Source organism: Giraffa tippelskirchi, chromosome 10, assembly GCF_054371585.1.
Source record: "Giraffa tippelskirchi isolate mGirTip1 chromosome 10, T2T-mGirTip1v1.2.pri, whole genome shotgun sequence".
NCBI classification, from domain to species: Eukaryota; Metazoa; Chordata; class Mammalia; order Artiodactyla; family Giraffidae; genus Giraffa; species Giraffa tippelskirchi.
Window position 1 is genome coordinate 20,081,745 of NC_137284.1, and position 18,687 is coordinate 20,100,431.

General features: G+C 44.4%; 1 protein-coding gene across 11 annotated transcripts in view; it reads left to right on the plus strand.

Moving 5' to 3' along the window:
- FEZ1 (fasciculation and elongation protein zeta 1) overlaps positions 1-18,687 on the plus strand; it is a 55,341-nt gene that overhangs the window by 7,940 nt on the left and 28,714 nt on the right. For 4 of the 11 annotated variants that reach the window (XM_081535135.1, XM_081535140.1, XM_081535134.1 and 1 more), the window contains exon 3: positions 11,185-11,540. In XM_081535135.1, the coding sequence (XP_081391261.1) occupies positions 11,230-11,540 (311 nt within the window). In that variant the 5' untranslated portion in view covers positions 11,185-11,229. Of the gene's footprint in view, positions 1-5,402; positions 5,577-5,730; positions 6,632-7,085; positions 7,481-11,184; positions 11,541-18,687 lie in introns of those variants that run through there. The other 7 variants (XM_081535138.1, XM_081535144.1, XM_081535133.1 and 4 more) reach the window with 5 other exon arrangements.

Sequence of the window (18,687 nt, forward strand, 5' to 3'; positions counted from 1 at the left end):
CTTTAAATGCTCTATTTATGCTAAGATTCTTTGATTCCATCAAGTAAATTTAGAACTAAAATAAGTTCAGTTCAGGAACTAAAATAAGACCATAGAATGTTTTTGGTGAAATTTCAGGGGTGGTTGTTTACCCTGTATTGTCAACAATCAGTGGTTTTCACCTCTAACCCAGTCTTAATTTTTCATACTTAAAAGGTGTGTGTGTCTAGGCTTTAGTCCTGCTAATTCTCTATGTAGGAAAAGCAGCACCATCCTAGCAGAATGTTTACTCCTGAAAGATTTATATCAAAGGTAGTGGTTCTCAGCTGGGGCAATTTTTTTTTTTTTTCCAGCCCTACAAGTCCAGTCTGGAAACATTTTTGGTTGTTACAGCTAGGAGGTTGCTACTGGCATGTATGGGTCATGGATGCTGTTAAAACATCCTACAGCGTCCAGGACAGCCCCCAAGGACAGCCACTCAGCTCAAAATACAACAGTGCTGGGTTTGAGAACCCTTGGTCTAAGTTAGGGGACCTTTTGGGAAACTCCCTACTCTATTCTCCACTATCACATAGCAATCTTGCATGTCTCTCAGTCATGTCTGAGTCCCTGACCCCATGGACTATAGCCTGCTAGGCGTCCCTGCACATGGAACCCTCCAGGCAAGAATACTGGAGTGGGGTACCACTTCCTACTCCGATAGCAATCGTAGAGCTTTGCTTAAAACACTTTTTATCTTCTTTAAAGCACATATACCTTTGTCCATTGGGAGTGTCATATATTTAGAAACTTTTAAAGCTCTAGAATGGAGAAGAAAATGGCAACCCACTCCAGTATTCTTGCCTGGAAAATCCCATGGACAGAGATGCCTGGTGGAGCTACAGTCCATGGGGCTGCAGAGTCACACACGACTGAATGACTAAGCACGCACTGGGTGTTGTATATCCTAGGGCAAAATTCCTCTCCATTTCTGGACCCGTGAAACTGATCTGCTTCCAAAATAGGATGGTAAGACAAAGGATAGACTTTCCCATTCAGAAAGGGAGAAAATGAAAGAAGATAAGAGATTACTAGTGTAAAGCCAGCTCAAAACCCAGTAGGGCAAGTTCCATGAGGTTTCAAGGACTGAGCATAATTCTTGGAGGCTCTAAGCTCCAACCTTTTGGCTCTGCCCTCAGAGTCATTCTTCCTTTTTCTCGAAGGATAACGTTCACCTCTATCAGCCTATTTCTTGCACATGAAATTTCAGAAGTCTTAACAGTCTGCCTTTACTGTGTTCCATCTCTGTGCCTTTTAGTTCAGGCTGGCAATGTTTCTGTTGGTATAACATTCTCAGAAATGTTACATGCAATTTGATGCTTAGGAGCAAAGGGTGTCCAGGCCATCATCCTCATTGCATTTTAACATCAGCAGCAAGGAGAAACCAGGCCACATCCTCCACACTTTAAACATCTCCTCAGCTAAATATCTAAGTTCATTGCTTACAAATCTATTCACCACTCAACAGCAAAAGACATTCCAGCCACGCTTTCTGCCACTTTCTAACCAGATTGCCTTTTGTCCAGTTTCTAATAACATGTTCCTCATTTCCATCTGAGACCATAATTATGAGAAGCACTTTAACATTCATATTTTTAGCAACATTCTGCTCATGACAATACAGGTACTCTCTATGATGGTAGAAGCTTTCTCTATAATTCATTTTTTTTTTTTCTGAGCATTTGCCAGAATTGCCCTTTAACCCACATTTCTACCAACAATGTCTTCAAGGCAACCTAGGCTTTTTCTGTCATGCGTCTCACAGTTCTTCTAGCTTCTATCTTTTCCCCAATTCCAAAGCCATTTCTGCATTAAACTCTTTTTTTTTAGCTGCACTGTGCAGCATGTGGGGTATTAGTTCCCCACCAGTGATGGAACCCATCCCCCAGGCATTAGGAACTCAGAGTCTTCACCACTGGACCACCAGAGACAGTGTGTGTTAGCCGCTCAGTCGTATCCAACTCTTTGCGACCCCATAGACTGTAACCCTCTAGGCTCCTCTGTCCATGGGATTCTCCAGGCAAGAATACTGGAATGGATTGCCATGACCTCCTCCAGGGGATCTTCCCAACGGAGGGATTGAACCCAGGTGTCCTGCATTGCAGGCAGATTCTTTACCGTCTGAGCCACCGGGGAAGCCCAGATCACCAGGGAAGTCCTAAATATTTGTCACAGGAGCACTCCACCACCAAAGTCTGCATTAATTCCCTAGCACTGCTGTAAAAAATTACCACAAGCTGATGGCTTAAAATAGGAGAAATTTACAGTCTCACGGTGCTGCAGACTAGAAGTCCAAAATCAAAGTGTCAGCAGGGCCACACACCCTCTGAAGGCTCTGGGAAAGAATGCTTCCCGTGGCTCCTGGCATTCTTTGGCATCTCTTGGCTGGTAGTTGTATCACTTCCATCTCTGCCTCCATCATCACGTAGCTTCTTTCCTATTTCTCTGTGTCCTTTCTTCTTATGAGGATACCAGTCATTGCATTTCAGTTCAGTTCAGTCGCTCAGTCGTGTCTGACTCTTTGCAACCCCATGAACGGCAGCACGCCAGGCCTCCCTGTCCATCACCAACTCCCAGAGTTTACCCAAACTCATGTCCATCGAGTTGGTGATGCCATCCAGCCATCTCATCCTCTGTTGTCCCTTTCTCCCCCTGCCCCCAATCCTTTCCAACATCAATGAGTCAACTCTTCGCATGAGGTGGCCAAAGTATTGGAGTTTCAGTTTCAACATCAGTCCTTCCAATGAATACCCAGGACTGATCTCCCTTAGGATGGACTGGTTGGATCTCCTTGCAGTCCAAGGGACTCTCAAGAGTCTTCTCCAACAGCACAGTTGAAAAGCATCAATTCTTCTACGCTCAGCTTTCCTTATAGTCCAACTATCACATCCATACATGACTACTGGAAAAACCATAGCCTCAACTAGATGGACATTTGTTGACAAACTAATGTCTCTGCTTTTTAATATGCTATCTAGGTTGGTCATAACTTTCCTTCCAAGGAGTAAGCGTCTTATAATTTCATGGCCGCAATCATCATCTGCAGTGATTTTGGAGCCCCAAATAATAAAGTCTGACACTGTTTCCACTGTTTTCCCATCTGTTTCCAATGAAGTGATGGGCAGATGCCATGATCTTAGTTTTCTGAATGTTGAGCTTTAAGCCAACTTTTTCACTCTCCTCTTTCACTTTCATCAAGAGGCTTTTTAGTTCCTCTTCACTTTCTGCCATAAGGGTGGTGTCATCTGCATATCTGAGGTTATTGATATTTCTCCCGGCAATCTTGATTCCAGCTTGTGCTTCTTCCAGCCCAGCATTTCTCATGATGTATTCTGCATATAAGTTAAATAAGCACGGTGACAATATACAGCCTTGACATACTTCTTTTCCTATTTGGAACCAGTCTGTTGTTCCATGTCCAGCTCTAACTGTTGCTTCCTGACCTGCATACAGGTTTCTCAAGAGACAGGTCAGGGGGTCTGGTATTCCCATCTCTTGAAGAATTTTCCAGTTTATTGTGATCCACACAGTCAAAGGCTTTGGCATAGTCAATAAAGCAGAAATAGATGTTTTTCTGGAACTCTCTTGCTTTTTTGGTGATCCAGTGGATGTTGGCAATTTGATCTCTGGTTCCTCTGCCTTTTCTAAAACCAGCTTGAACATCTGGAAATTCACGGTTCACGTATTGCTGAAGCCTGGCTTGGAGAATTTTAAGCATTACTTTACTAGCATGTGAGATGAGTGCAATTGTGCAGTAATTTGAGCATTTTTTGGCATTGCCTTTCTTTGGGATTGGAATGAAAACTGACCTTTTCCAGTCCTGTGGCCACTGCTGAGTTTTCCAAATTTGCTAGGATATTGAGTGCAGCACTTTCACAGCATCATCTTTGAGGATTTGAAATAGCTCAACTGGAATTCCATCACCTCCACTAGCTTTGTTCATAGTGATGCTTTCTAAGGCCCACTTGACTTCACATTCCCGGATGTCTGGCTCTAGGTGAGTGATCACACCATCGTGAGGACCACCCTAATCCACTATAGCCTCTTTTAAACTAACTATATCTGTAAAGATCCTGTTTCCAAAAAGATCACATTCTGAGGTTCTAGGTGGATATAAATTTGGGGAAAGACACTTTTCAACCACTACTGGTTCCAAGTAGCAGAATTTGGAAACTGATGGCTAAATTTTGCACCTCTTGAAGACAGGCCTGAATTTTTACCTCCCCAACGTCTAGCACAGGTCATAGAACAATATTTTTAAAATGTTGCCTGAAAAGTGTACCCCTATATTCAACAGCTGAAAGGCAGAAACAACCCAGGTGCCCATAGATGAAAGAATAGATGGGTCTGACTCTTTCATGACCCCATAGACTGTAGCCCAGCAGGCTCCTCCCTCCATGGGATTCTCTAGGCAAGAATACTGAAGTGGGTTGTCATTTCCTCCTCCAGGGGATCTCCCCAACCCAGGGATAGAACCCGCGTCCCCTGCCTGAGTATTTTATGTTGCCAGGTGGATTCTTTACACTTGAGCCACCTGGGGAGCTTGTTTTATGTACATTCAATGGAATATCACTCAGCCTTAAATGGAAATAGAATGCTTCCACATGCTATAATACGGATATACCTTGAAAGCCTTATGTTAAGGAAAATAAGACAGACACAAAAGGACAAATGATTCCACTGACAACAGGTACTTAGAATAGCCAAATTCATTGAGACAGAAAGTGAAATGGTGGTTACCAGGGGCTGCAGAGAAGGACTGAGGAGTTAATGTTTAACTGGTACAGAGTTTCTGTGTGGGACCCACGAAAAAGTCCTGCAGATGGATAGTGGAAATGTTTGCAGCTTTCTTGGCCTGAAGCCAACCTCTACCCTGCATCTTTGGGTGCTAAAAGCGTTTATTACTTTTGAAATCTCGAGTGGGTTGTAGGCATGCCTCAGCTTGCTCACGCCAGTCAGCAGCAGAATAAAACGGGGAGTCCAGAAAGTCCAGGGAGGTCTTTGAGTGTGTCTGCGGGCATCCGCCTGCGCACCCCGCCCATCCATTTGGCCACCCGCCTACGCTTTCATGAGGAAGCTACAGTGCCCGGCCCTCCTGGTGAGAAACCCACCCTGGGAGTTACTGCAAGTACGCATCTTGAGCTTTTGAATATTCATGAGCGAAGCAGAAAGGCCAGCGCTAAAGGGTAGTGGGGAGGAAAGAGAAATAGTAGTCATAAATATTCATAAAGGCAAGCCACATGCACCAAGGAAAGCAAGGAATGTTAACGAGAAGATGACGTCCGGGTCCTGCGCGTGCCCGCTGTGCGGGTGCCCGGCGCGCGCCACCTTCCCCCGCCCTACCCGGAGCCCGGGCACGAGCGCGGGGAGGGGGCGGAGGGGGCGGAGTGGAGGAGGGGAGCCGAGAGCCGGGCGCCGGCGGAGCTGCGCTGGGAGCGCTCGCTGGCTCGCCGCTGCCGCTGCCGCTGCCGCTGCGCTCCGGCCGCTCGCCGCGGCCCTTGGATGGGGGTGTCCAGCTGAGCTCCGTGATCCGCCTCCCTCTGCCAGGACCCGCACAGGTGCCGTCGCGGGGGGCGACCTTTAATCCGGACCGACCCACTGCCGTGGGTGGGGGGCGGACCGGGTTGGTGAAGGAGGCCCCGCGCGACTTGGGATGCTCCGGTGGGCAGGGCTGGGGGCACCGAGTCTCCGCACCCCATCCTGTCCGATCCTGGAATCGGAAAGGGAGAGGCCGAGGGCCGTCGCCCTCCTGCCCAGCCCTTCGCGGGAGAGCAGGGTGGGCTGCCGTGCCCGGGGCCGGGGGATTCGGGAAGACCTGGGCTTTGAGCATCTTTAGAGCCGCAGCTCGCCAGCCAGGCGCGCGCGTGTGTGTGTGGCCGGAGGCTGCCTGGTTTGGGGGCTGGGGGAGGCAGGGGACGCTGCCCGGTGTTGCTGGAGGAGTGGGTCGGTACCTCCTCCCAGGAGCGTCATCTGGTCCGGCTCCCTTACACGCCCCAGCATCTTCTATGCCTCTAAGAACCTGGCCCTCAGCCCGCCCGCGCCCCTCCCTGGGATGCCGAGCCTTTCCCCGGGACTGTGCATTCCTGCAGTGTCAGAACCACTGGCAGCTGCCGCAGACGCTGGCGGAGCGATTGTTTCACCACGAACAGGTCGGAGAAAGGACGGGTGTGATGCTGGTGGGGGCGCACTGCGCTCCTCTGGACCCAGGGCCTCTGGGGGCTGGGGGCGCATCCGACAGAGCCCCCCAGGGGCCTATCACCGCCCTCTCTTCTGTCTTGCCCGTCCCTTCCTTCCTCGCCGCGACACCACCTCCTGACCCTCCCTCTGTCCCCCGCGTCCGGGTCTGGTTGGGCCGAAAGGGCCGTGGCCGTGGAGTATGTGTGCGGCCTGCGCGGGGTGAACCGGCTTCCTCGGAGCACCAGGCTTTGTGCTGCTCGGAGGGGCCTTTCTTTACCCCGGCAGCCTAGGGGAGGGGATGTGGGATGAGGGTGGATGGAGCAGCAGGAGGGATAAGGGGGGGAAGCAGAACTACAAAGAGGTTGCTGACTTCTATGGTGAAATACTCTCCGTCCGAAGGTGCGGCTTGGCACTGAGGAGCAGTGGGAAACCGAAGGTGGGTCAGTGGACGGTCCGCTTTGGGGATGGTTTGGAGGGCGGCGGGCATATAGAATCATTTGATCTCTGGGGCAAGTAGTGGGAAGAAGGGGAGATGGAGTGGGGCCTGTGTGGAGATGCAGAGGCCCGGCAGGGGGAGGCATGGTGAATTCTTTGCCGCTCAGCTCAGCAGAGCAGGCACTGGGAAGCCGGTACCCGCAGCCTGAGCTGCGGCAACCCTGTATCATTGTGCTGCGCGAGAGGCTTGTGTGTTTCCTACTGGGTCTCTGTTAAGCTCGGCGCGGTCCTTTCTTTTCCAAATTACACCATCTCTTGGGAGCCAAAAATAAACGGAATAGGACATAAGCAAACTGTAGTCCTGCACTCTCCTTCTATGATAAAGAGAAAAAGGCAAGACCACCCTCCTATGATTCCTTTTTTTCTGCCATTCTTCATTTTTATTTTTCCTTAAGTTGATGTTGGAAGTACAGAGAAGGAGGATAAACTCTCAATTGAATTCACCCCAGCTTTAAGGGAAGGAGGCTTCTGAAATGAGCTGTGACTGAAGACAGGCATGAGCTTGCCAAGATACAAGAGTAGGACATCTCATTTGGGGGCAGAGGCACCCCACTAAGAGAGAAGAGGAAAAGGAGGAGAGAAGGGGCACCGTTTAAGAAGGACGTCCAGCCCCAATTCAGGGAGCCCTCATTGAAGCTGAAGTGGGCCAGATGCTTGCCTCTCACCTCCTCTGCCACAGCCTGGGTTCCTTCTACAAAATCTGGGCTCAGTTTGGGTGTCAAGTGCTTTCAGTTTTAGCTTCATCTGCAGCTGGTCAATCACGCAGACCTTCTCTGCACTTGGGGAGCAGGTGAGTTGAAGAAAAGGAATCAGGCTATATTGTGAGTTTTCCAGTGATCATGTTTCTGAACTCCAGAGTGGTGATATCCATTTCTTCTTTTATAATCGTCTAGGTGAATTGATTTTCTCTAGAGCCTGTGCTGAGGACAGGTGCTTTCAGAATAATTTTCCTTGTTGCCATCACTCAAAACTGAATCGTAGTCTCAGATTCCCATTGGATTGCCCTCTTATTACTGGTTGATGGGATAGATTCTGTTGTTTGCAATCAACATCCTCCTTGGTACACCTTCTCATGCCAGCTCCCTTGTCCCCTCCAGGAAGAGTACAGATTTAAAGGAAGTGTAACTATTTGGAGTACCAGCTGGTTAGCTTTCATGTCTTGCTGAAATGGAACCAGTGATCTGAGAGGCTTTGACCACATGAATTGAAGATAGCAGGAGTGCCTTAGTAAAAAGCATGATAACGTTCATTCAACGATAGTTCTCTCTTCTGATAAGCATTCTGAAGCATCACACAGGGAATATCTTGGCAAGGATAGTTTTTCTTTTACTTGAAGCACTGCCACCTCACATTTTCATGTAGCTAGGTTATCTTTGCTTTCCTAATATTATTGACATTTTTGGACACTTCATGTATTCCATACATTGTGCTTAACACTTCAAAGATTGTCTCATTTACTGCACAAAGCAACCTCCAATATAAGTACTATTTTAAACCCCATTTTACAGATGAGGAAATGAAGTCAAAGAGGTTTATAATTTGCCCAGAGTCTCAAAGCTGGGAAGTGACAGGACCAGGATGGAAACCTGGGGTCCAGGTACTTAATCATCAGAGTCCTTCTTCTCTCAACACAAATCTCTCGTCTGTAAACCTTTCCTTAATTTCTTTCACACTGAGTGATCTTTTCTAAGCTCACTCTTTTGACACTGAGGGATTCCTAATCTTTTTTGTGCAATGAGCCACTTTAGCAATGTAGAGGAGCCCTTTGGGATCTTTCTCTGAATATGATTTTATCTCTCTCTCTCTTTTTTTTTTTTGGCCACATTGAGCAGCATGTGGAATCTTAGTGCCCCAACCAGGGATCAAACCTGTGCCCCCAGTAGTGGAAACTCACAGTCTTAACCACTGGACCACCAGAGAATTCCCTTTTAAATGCAAAAAATGAAATATGGTGTATTCAAAGAACCCTCAGGAGTCTGTTGACCATAGGTGAGGAACCCCTAACTGGCAATTAGTTGTGTATTGCTTAATAGTTGGGGTGTCCAATATGGTAGCCACTAGCCATACATGGCTGTTGGACACTTGAAATTTGACTGGTCCAAATGGAGACATAATGTGAATGTAAAATCCACACTATATTTTGAAGACTTAGTATGAAAAAAGAGTGTCAAATGTCTCATTAATATTTAAAAATTTGGATTACATATTGAAATGGTAATATTTTGGATATATTGGATTAAACTATATTGTTAAAATATACAGTTCAATTATTGATTATATTGATTATATTAATGTTATTAAAAGTGACTTCTAAAAGTATTAGCTCTATACCAACACTTTTTTTTAACACTTTCTTTTAAACAGTCGAGGAAATCAAGACCCACAGTACTTCTCACTCAGTCAGGCATTGGCAGGTCTTTGACTCTTGACCCTGTGTTCTTTCTAAGATGTCATACTGCTTTTGTATCTTTTTGTATTTTGAGGTCTTATCACATTGCCCTTGCAAACTATAAATACTCAGAATGTGTTTTGATGAGATGTGGTGGTAACTGACTCATGCCCAGTAAAATCCCAGGAAGAACTGTCCAGGTCCTTACCTGGCATGCCATCTGCCTTGCTTTTGTAGACTTTAGTTTAAAGGTAGGGGTGGAGGATGGTTTTTGCTCTCTGTTTGCTTCTCCTTGGGTAGTGGTTCCAATTTAAGCATCTCACTGGATCAGTCATCACAGAGATAAGAGATAGGAGTTTGGTTGCCTTGCTGTGTTCCAGGGAAGGAAATGGAGTAGGTAGAGAAGGGCATGATAGACAATAAGCTTGTGCTGCCTGCAGTGGAAAATGAAAACTATGTGAGGGGGAAGGAAGATCATGTGTCAGTGAACACACATTGATTGATTACCTCGCCGCAGGCCGTGTGTGCTAGAAACCGTGGAGGGTATCCAGAGGATGTCCGTGTCCTCGAGGAATTTAAATTAAAATTGGGGAAGGGCTTGGTTATATACATACAGATGGATAAATCACAGCTGAAGGCCCGGAGCTGTTGGGAAATGAAGGGAGGCCTGAATGTACAGCCTTCTGGGGTGCAGTGCCCCAGGTGGCTGTGGAGTCTGGCTTTGGAGGACACGAGTAGTTGGGTCTCTCTCTCTTACAGGTCACTAATCCACTCTTCTGGTTCCAGACGTAAGCTGTGTGTCTGGAAAAAAACTCAGGTGCTTGTGTGAAAGTGTGTATTAGTGCTCTATTAGTCCACCACTTATTGATGAGAGTAGTAATACCCAGGTCCATGAAGCCCTGTCCAAAACCCCTGGGGCCAGGCATGTTTCAGAATTTAGATGATCTCAGGTTTTGGAAGGCAGTAATAGAGTGCATATTCTGCATATCATCCCCTGGAGGCTGAGGCAGCCATCTCTATAATTTAAAAAAAAAAATTAAAATTTCTGCAGCAAAACATACTGAATGGGATACATTAAAACCATTAACAGCTCTATAAGCATATAGATCAGGTTTAGTTGCCAAGTGAGTTTAGGTCATGGCAGGTTTTGCCACCAAATAAGTAATGGAAAACTTCCAGGTTATTTATTTGTTTTGGCTGTGTTGTACCACGTGTGGGATCTTTGTTCCCTGACCAGGAATCAAACCCATTCGCCCTGCGTTGGAAGGGTGGAGTCTCAACTACTGGGCCACCAGGGAAGTTCCTTGTTAATATTTATTAAAATTAAAAAAAATTATTTATTTGGCTGTGCAGGGTCTTAGTTGCAGCATGCAGGATCTTTAGTTGCAGCACGCAGACTCTTAGTTCTGGCATGTGGGATCTAGTTCCCTGACCAGGGATCAAACCACGGCCTCCTGCCTTGGGAGTGCAGTTTTAGCCACTGGACCATCAGGGAAGTCCCACAAAGCTCCCAGTTTTGAGAGCACATGGTTAAGGATGTAGACCTATGGTAATCATCACCATCATAATACAAAGAACATAAATTGAACAACATCAACATTTATTATCTCCCAGGCACTGTTCTAGGCACTTACCTGTATTTACCCCTTTAACCTTTAGGACAGCCCTTTGAGGTAGGTCCTGCTATTATTTCTGTCTTAAGGAGGATAAAAGAGGAGCACAGAGAAGTTACATTACTGCTATGATCATAGCTGGGCAGGAGCTAAGGAGTGGAGCAGATGCACACCTAGGCAGTCTGGTCTGGGGGCGCTGCATCCTTAACCTTTGTTAAGGTTAGGCTTTGTTTTGGGGGGCAGGGAATGGGAAGCAGGTGTGTCTCCAAAATGCATGCTTATTAAGTTAGCATTATTCACACTGATAATGACATTCGAACTCCTTAAGGATATAATGGTGAGGAAGCACAGACAATGGAGCCAGTAAAGCAGGATCTTTGTTTTTAGGGGCTGAGAGTAATGAGTGATTATGTAATAAGAGATTGTGGCTCCTCAACAGAGCTGACATAAAAGCCCAGTCCAAACTCGCATTACCGTGTCTATTTCTTCCAGATAAACGAATCCTGAACTTTGCAGTTTTCTGATTGCTGTGCAAGGATGGAGGCCCCACTGGTGAGTTTGGATGAAGAATTTGAGGACCTTCGGCCCTGCTGCTCAGAAGACCCTGAGGAGAAGCCCCGGTGTTTCTATGGCTCGTCTCCCCACCATCTCGAGGACCCCTCCCTATCTGAGCTGGAGAATTTTTCCTCTGAAATCATCAGCTTCAAGTCCATGGAGGACCTGGTAAATGAATTTGATGAGAAGCTCAATGTCTGCTTTCGGAACTACAACGCCAAGACCGAGAACCTAGCTCCCGTGAAGAACCAGTTCCAGATTCAAGAGGAGGAGGAGACCCTGCAGGATGAGGAGTAAGGCGTCTCAGTTGCTCTCTGTTGTCTCAGATTAGAGCCCTGGGGTCTGGGGCTCCTTGACATAGAACGAGTTTCTGTCCTTGGGTTTATGGCATATTACTTATATTTTTGTATCAGTGAGACCACACCCTGGTAACTGCTGACCTTGTTCCATTATATCCCTTTACAGTCACCTGTAGAGCTTTCTTAAGTTGAAACCACAAGGGAATAAAGTATTTTTAGGAAAGAGATTTCCCTAGATACAAAATCAAAATTCAGGAGCATGGGAAATATGGGGGTCTGTCTATTTTCAGCTTTCTTTATATCGTGATAATCCATCGTGATAATCCAAAGGGCAAGAAAAAAAAATGAACTAAGAGGAACTGTGTTGTTGAAACAATTCACTTTACAAAACACCAGAACTGTGGAAATCTCCAATTTGTTTACACCCCCTCAGGACTGGAAAGATTATCTGCAAAAGTTAGCATAGGTCCAAATAAGAAAGCATGAATATTGAACCAAGAGAATGGGGAATTACCCTGGACAAAATAAAGGTGATAAGCAGGTGAGGTGGCTTTTGAGTATTCCTTGTGAGACTTAATAGTCACCTTCCAGGGTCTTAACAGAAGTCAGGAACAGAGATTTGAGACAAGTGCTATTCAAGGAGGGACTAGAAAGAGAAGAGGGTGTTTGTTGTATGAATTAAAGGTGTTTGGGGTATTTAGTAAAAATAGGCATAAATTCCCCATGGGGATAAAATATGCATCAATTATTCTTCAGAGATCACACAGGAAATGTCAAGTAGTTGGTAGTGGAAGTTTGGAGCAACTGCACTATTGATATCTCTTTTTTATGTACTTGGGTGGGAAAAGTTGCCCATAAGTAAGTGGGGGAAGAAGACCCCTCCTACAGCAGGGGTCCCCAACCTACAGGCTGTGGACTGGTACCTCTTGTCAGATCAGCGGTGGCATTAGATTAGAAATAGAGTACACAGTAAATGTAATGCGTTTCTCATCCCCAAACCATCTTGCCTATTCTTGGTCTGTGGAAAAATTGTCTTGTACAAAATCGGTCCCTGGTGCCAAAAAGACTGGGAACCTCTGCACTGCAAGATTGAACCTGATTATATTTGGCAGATAGTTGCTTATTTGAAAACTACTGAGACTGTATCTCTGTGAATATTAGGGCAGTCTGTCTGTCTGTCTTAGTTGTTATTCTGTCTCCAGTATCTGACACAGTGCATGGTATGTAGTAAGTGATCAAATCATGTTTTTTGAATGAATATTGAATGACCTGGATGAGCAATAATAGCTAGCCTCATAGGTACATGCAATGCATTTCCTCCTTTTCTTTTTAATTAACTAGCCTGAAGGTACGATCAAAGAGGACATTTCACTCTGGTGACCAATACTGTGACTGTGGGCTATGTGTTTCCATTCAATTTTAAGTTTCAAACTGATTTTTTAGATTCTGAGCCTGTTACAATTTGCTCAACTCCTCGAGGTCAAAAAAGAATGGTTCTGGGGCTTTATTATAATACAGAGCTTCTTTGATCATAGTTCACTGCAGCACGCAATGGACTAGAAACACTATGAATTGTCATTTTTACACTCTCACTAACTCACTGTGTGACCTTGGGCTCATCGCTTCACTCTAGTTGACTGTGATGGTACTCATCTTTGGAACCTTTGGAGCTTAGTTTCGATGAGGCAGGGCTAAGGACTGGCTAAGTACCTCATTTCTCACCTCACCCAGGCTGTGCTCTGAAAATCCCTTTTGCTTCCAACAGATCATGTCTCCTTGTCTAAACCACCCTCTGCCTCATTAAGGACAGAGGTTCAACAACCAGGTTCTTACCCTTTTAGCATTAGCAGAGTCCACTCAATGTTAATTACCATTACATGGGATTATTGGTCTTATCCTGATTTCTCTGACTTGCCTGCCTCATTGACTGCTCAGCTAAATGACTGAAAGCTGAATAATTCTCTAGAGGTAAAATATGATGTAGGGGTAGTGTGGTGGGAAGAATCTGGGGAGAGAAATCCTAATACTGTGCTTTCTGGGCATTCAGCGTGTGTTTCATACATATCTAAAGCTTTACTGCTTAAAAATTTGAATCAAATTCCACACTTGGTTTTATAGACACCCATCCAGCTACTTCAACTGTAATATTATGATGGGGTAAAGGAAAAAGATAATTTAATATCCAACCTGGTTAATAGTCTCCTGAGCCCAGCTCTCTTGTTCTAATAAACTTGCTAGGATTTGGTAGTTAGAGGTTTCATCCACCAATGAACTGCAAGTGTTTTGGATGGGTTAGAACTACATAATGGAAGCTTCAAACAAAAACAATGAAATTCTTGGCCAAAGTAATCTCCTGAAAGATAGCACAAATCAGAAAGCAAGGGCAGTGATTCCGTTGAAGTTTTGATTTTTTTCTTTTCTTGTTCTTGGCCCTGCCATGTGGCAGGTAGGATTTTATTTCCTTGACTAAGAATCAAAACTGCACCCCCTGCATTAGATGCACAGAGCCTTAACCATTGGATGGGCAGGGAAATCCCAAAGTTTTCGTTTGTAACTATTTGGCTCAAAGAGAATCGGCTGAGATATCAACTTATCTCTGCCTTGTCAGGGCATGGAAGTTATTAAAAGAGAGTCGCTATGTATGAAAATGTATTTTTAGTTTTTTAAATTTAGAAAATATTCCAGAATCTCTTCTCTGCATATGTAGACTCACCCTTTCCTTGTCATAAGAGATCCATCCTGGAGGCCTACCGAGGGGGAATGGTCGGCCTTCACCCCACTTCCTACCTTTCTGGGTTTTCCTGTCTGTTCTCTTACAAGGACCCTGGTGACAGAGGGGCCAAATATATGAGTTTCCTGTTCCTCCGATAGAATTACTGGGTTAAAGGTCATGTTAAAAATCAAGTTCCCATGATAAATAAACAGATTGTAGTCAGCCATGCTTTAAGCTGAAGACAAGTAAATCCTGAATAATCAGATAGAGAAAGTCGACAGATAGCTGTGGTTTTTAGGAAAGTTAATTCTCTTCTCAGAGGTTCAGTTTCCCCATATGGAAGGCAGACATAGTGTGGATTCTATTGAAGCATTGGAAAGAATCTAAAAAGTTGTTCAAAGTCATTGGTGTGTTAATAATTCGTAATTCCTAAGTGTTAACAGCAAAAGTATACTCATGTTAACACACATCTAAGTGTGGATATTGGCCTGACTTGAAACCAATAAAACACTGGATGAAGGCAGTAGCCAGTCTAAGAGATGTTACCAAGTTGGAATTCTAATGAGCACTTTACCCTGTCTACCATAGTGTCAGGAATATGTGTATAGGTGTGTGTGTATGTAGCAGGATTGATGTAGCCTTGATGGCTATGTTGCTAGTTCCAGACCCAGATTTTAGTGTACATGTCTTGTCCAGCTTCCCTTGTGGCTCAGCTGGTAAAGAATCCACCTGCAATGTGGGAGACCTGGGTTCGATCCCTGGGTTGGGAAGATACCCTGGAGTCAGAAAAGGCTACCCACTCCAGTATTCTGGCCTGGAGAATTCCATGGACTGTATAGTCCATGGGGTCACAAAGAGCTGGACACAACTGAGTGACCTTCACTTTCACTTTCACTTGTCCAGTGAATTCTGTTCGGTTTGCTCATCCTCTGCTAGCATCTTTTTCCAAATCCCTAGCCTTCCACGGTAAAAAACAGTTTTGTCATTTCTACAGGTATATGTGTGTGCTCAGTCATTAAGTTGTGTCCTACTCTTTTGCCACCCCATGGACTGTAGCCCTCCAGGCTTATCTGTCCATGGAAATTCCCAGGCAAGCATACTGGAGCAGGTTACCATTTCCTTCTCCAGGGAATCTTCCCTACCCAGGGATCGAACCCAAGTCTCCTGCAACCATATAAGCCCAAGGTATAAAACATGCACTTGAAAAGGCATTTCTATTATTATAGGGACTGAGGAAAGGTAGCACTAGTGGTAAAGAACCTGCCTGCCATTTCAGGAGACATAAGAAAGTAGAGTTCAGTCCCTGGGTCGGGAAGATCCCCTGTAGTAGGAAATGGCAATCCACTCCCGTATTCTTCTTGCCTGGAGAAATCCATAGACATGGGAGCCTGATGGGCTGCAGTCCATGGGTTGCAAAGAGTCGGACACGACTGAAGCAACTGAGCAAGCACAAGTGAACAAACTGCATTTCAGGTGTCATGACAGCATAATAACAAGAATTGAGGGAACTTGTTTAATCTTAGTTTTTTGATGAAAGATAATAGTGGATAGCTTTCAAAGTCTCCTTTACTTAAGATAAGAGTAAATAGGAGGATGCCTCCCAGAAAGTGGAATTTTACAGTCCACCCAGGGTACTTCTGATGGGGAATACATCTCTTCCCAAGGACCCTGCTTAGGATAGGATGCACAATCTCTCTGGGGACAAACGTCTAACCCATTCTCTCCCTCCAGAAAGCTTTGTGTTTTCCCCTTCCAGGCCTCTCTTCATTCCCGGGAAGGCATGCCCGCCAGTGTGCCTGCCTTTGCCTTCCATTTAACCTTCCCCGGGCTGGAGATCTAAACAGAAAGCAGGCGTGTACCCCTGCTGACCTTGCCATTTCTCCTTTCATAGATTGATGAAAGCACCATGTCCAGAATAATGTAGTTATAGACCTTTCACATAGAGGCGGCTGCTGCCCTGCTGTTCTCGGTTGTGATTTTTAACTTGGCATATGTTCTGATGCTCACAAGAATCATAAAATTTATAAAGAATTGGAATAGTCAAGTGGGTAGGAATATAGGCTGTATAGGTGTATTGCCTGGGTTCATATCCTACCTCTGTTACTACTGTGTGAATTTAGATTAGTTAATTAACTTCTCTGTGTTTCAGTGTTTTCTTTATCTCCACATCTGCTTTACAGTGTTGTTGTGAGGAGTCAGTGAATTGATCCACATAGAGAGTTTAGGATAGTACCTGGCTTGTGTTTAGTAATTCCTCAGTAAGGTTGGCTGCTATGGTTATTATTGTTAAACGGGCATTGAATGAATATGGGAACGGGTGCAAATGATGACAAAAAGATGAGTCATTCTATTCAAGATTGCTTATGAACCTCAAAGGATAAAAAATATGTCTGTGAGAAAGGAAGGAGAAAACTTGAAAGAGGACAAGGATGGCTTGAAATCCGAAGGAGATAAAGGTTTAGGGAATTGTCACTAAAAATCTGAAACTAGAAGGTGAAATCCAGGGTCTGTCAGTGAAGGCTCAGGTGAGAAAAGTTGCTGCCCTAAATGATTTTAGAGCATCTTCATGTGTCACTTTAAATATGTAAACAGTTTCAAGGTCATTGGAAAGTGTGTAGTCCCCTGTTCAAGGTCCCAGCTTCCATCCTATCTAGGAGAGGCACAGAAGGCTCCTGCCTGTTTTGGGCTTTGCTGAATCAGTTTTCCAGGCACTTGCTGCAGGGTCAGACTTCAAGGTCAGTGCCTGCATGCATGCCATTGATTCCCGAGGCTGAGTGTAACCCCGAGGTGCAGGGAGGATTTGTCCTTTGATCTTCCTGGTGGGTGTGGTGCTGGGACTTTCGTCTTGGAGATAGCAAATCATGTTTGCTCCTTGGCATTAGAATGCTAACAAGACTTGGATTTAGAATTAGGCTGGATTAATGACGCTCTAATAGTGCTTGATGGAGGCTGGACTATCACCCATGTTTAAGATGCAGACTCTCAATCCTGCTGAATGAATGTCTAATGAACACTTGATGAGCTCTGTGTAAGTGCTTGCTTATAACTGTAGGGAAAAAAATGAATCAGCAGAGAGCCAAAGCAGTGCCATTAAATAGTGTTTTCTTTTTTTTTAAAACTGAAATATTTTAATTGTAATGCCCAAAAGCTTTCTTTTGCATTATTTTTTTATATAAATTGTGTTTTCTTGATTGCTTTTGTGTCATCACCAAATTGTGTGCATTGTACACTAGGAAAATCTCCCTGTTTATATACTTGTAGATTATATCATTCCAGATTTTATATATGTTAAGAACACTCCCCTCCCTCATTTTATGTACCTGATTTCAAGTGTCTGTGCTCTGACATATATATATATATATATACACACACACATATCTACTTGTATATATATCTATATACTTGCTATATATATATAATGTACACTTATCTTTTTAGCATCTTAAACCATATTTTGTCATGTTTTGGATTTGATCCATATGTGTACATATTTGCTTATTTTTAAATGGCTATTTCCTTATATTAGTATATCTAAATAAAATATCCCTTCTTGTACTTGTTTCACAGGTATCAGTCCTATTTGAAGTGCACAGGCATCTGAAGGCGATTGCATCGAGCCCTTCTTATTTCATTACTTCATATTAACTCAAGTGCTGCTGGCTTCCATGGATAGCATTGTTTTAGGAGCTTGGTTTACTGATTTACATTAACTCTTGCTGTTAACTGATTTATTTTCCTGTGTGTGAAAGTTTGTGACTTTAGGGTTTTCCCCAATCCCCTTCCCACTTTTTTTCCCCAAGAAAACCTTTCTGAAATAGTGAGTTAAGCAAAAAGAATTGTAGAATACCCTTTTTTATAATGTACCTATCAGAAATTTTTTAAAAAGTATAATAAAGGGGACCCCATCTCCCCCCACTAAAAACTAATTGTGTAGACACTGGTGTGTTTATTGATTCCTTTCATATATTTTCCTTCGAGTCTCTATGATGGAGACAGGGCACACTTAAACTCTGCATTCCTAGAGGACAGGGTTGTGCCACCCTGGGGTCCCTGGAACATTTTGGGTAATAAGAAACTTAATAACATTGGCATCATCCCCTTACCTCCATTAGGTGTCAAGGAGTTAACTCCTGACTCTTTGGATTGTAGGCACCTGAAACTGAAATATCATTAACCCTTGAACAATATGGGGGATTAGGGGCGCTCACCCCTTGCAAAGTGGATTTTTTTTGCTATTTCTGCCTCAGAAACAAAGGAATTGATAAATGACAAGGGCAGGAAGCTGAAAGCGTTTGAAGAGAATCAGGACTCAAACCCTAGTCCTTTTGATCACAAACTGTGATCTCTAAACTAACACAAACTTTCCCCCGTACTTTTAGTTAATATAAAGATCTGTGAAATGAAAATATTGGTACTACAATATTCCCT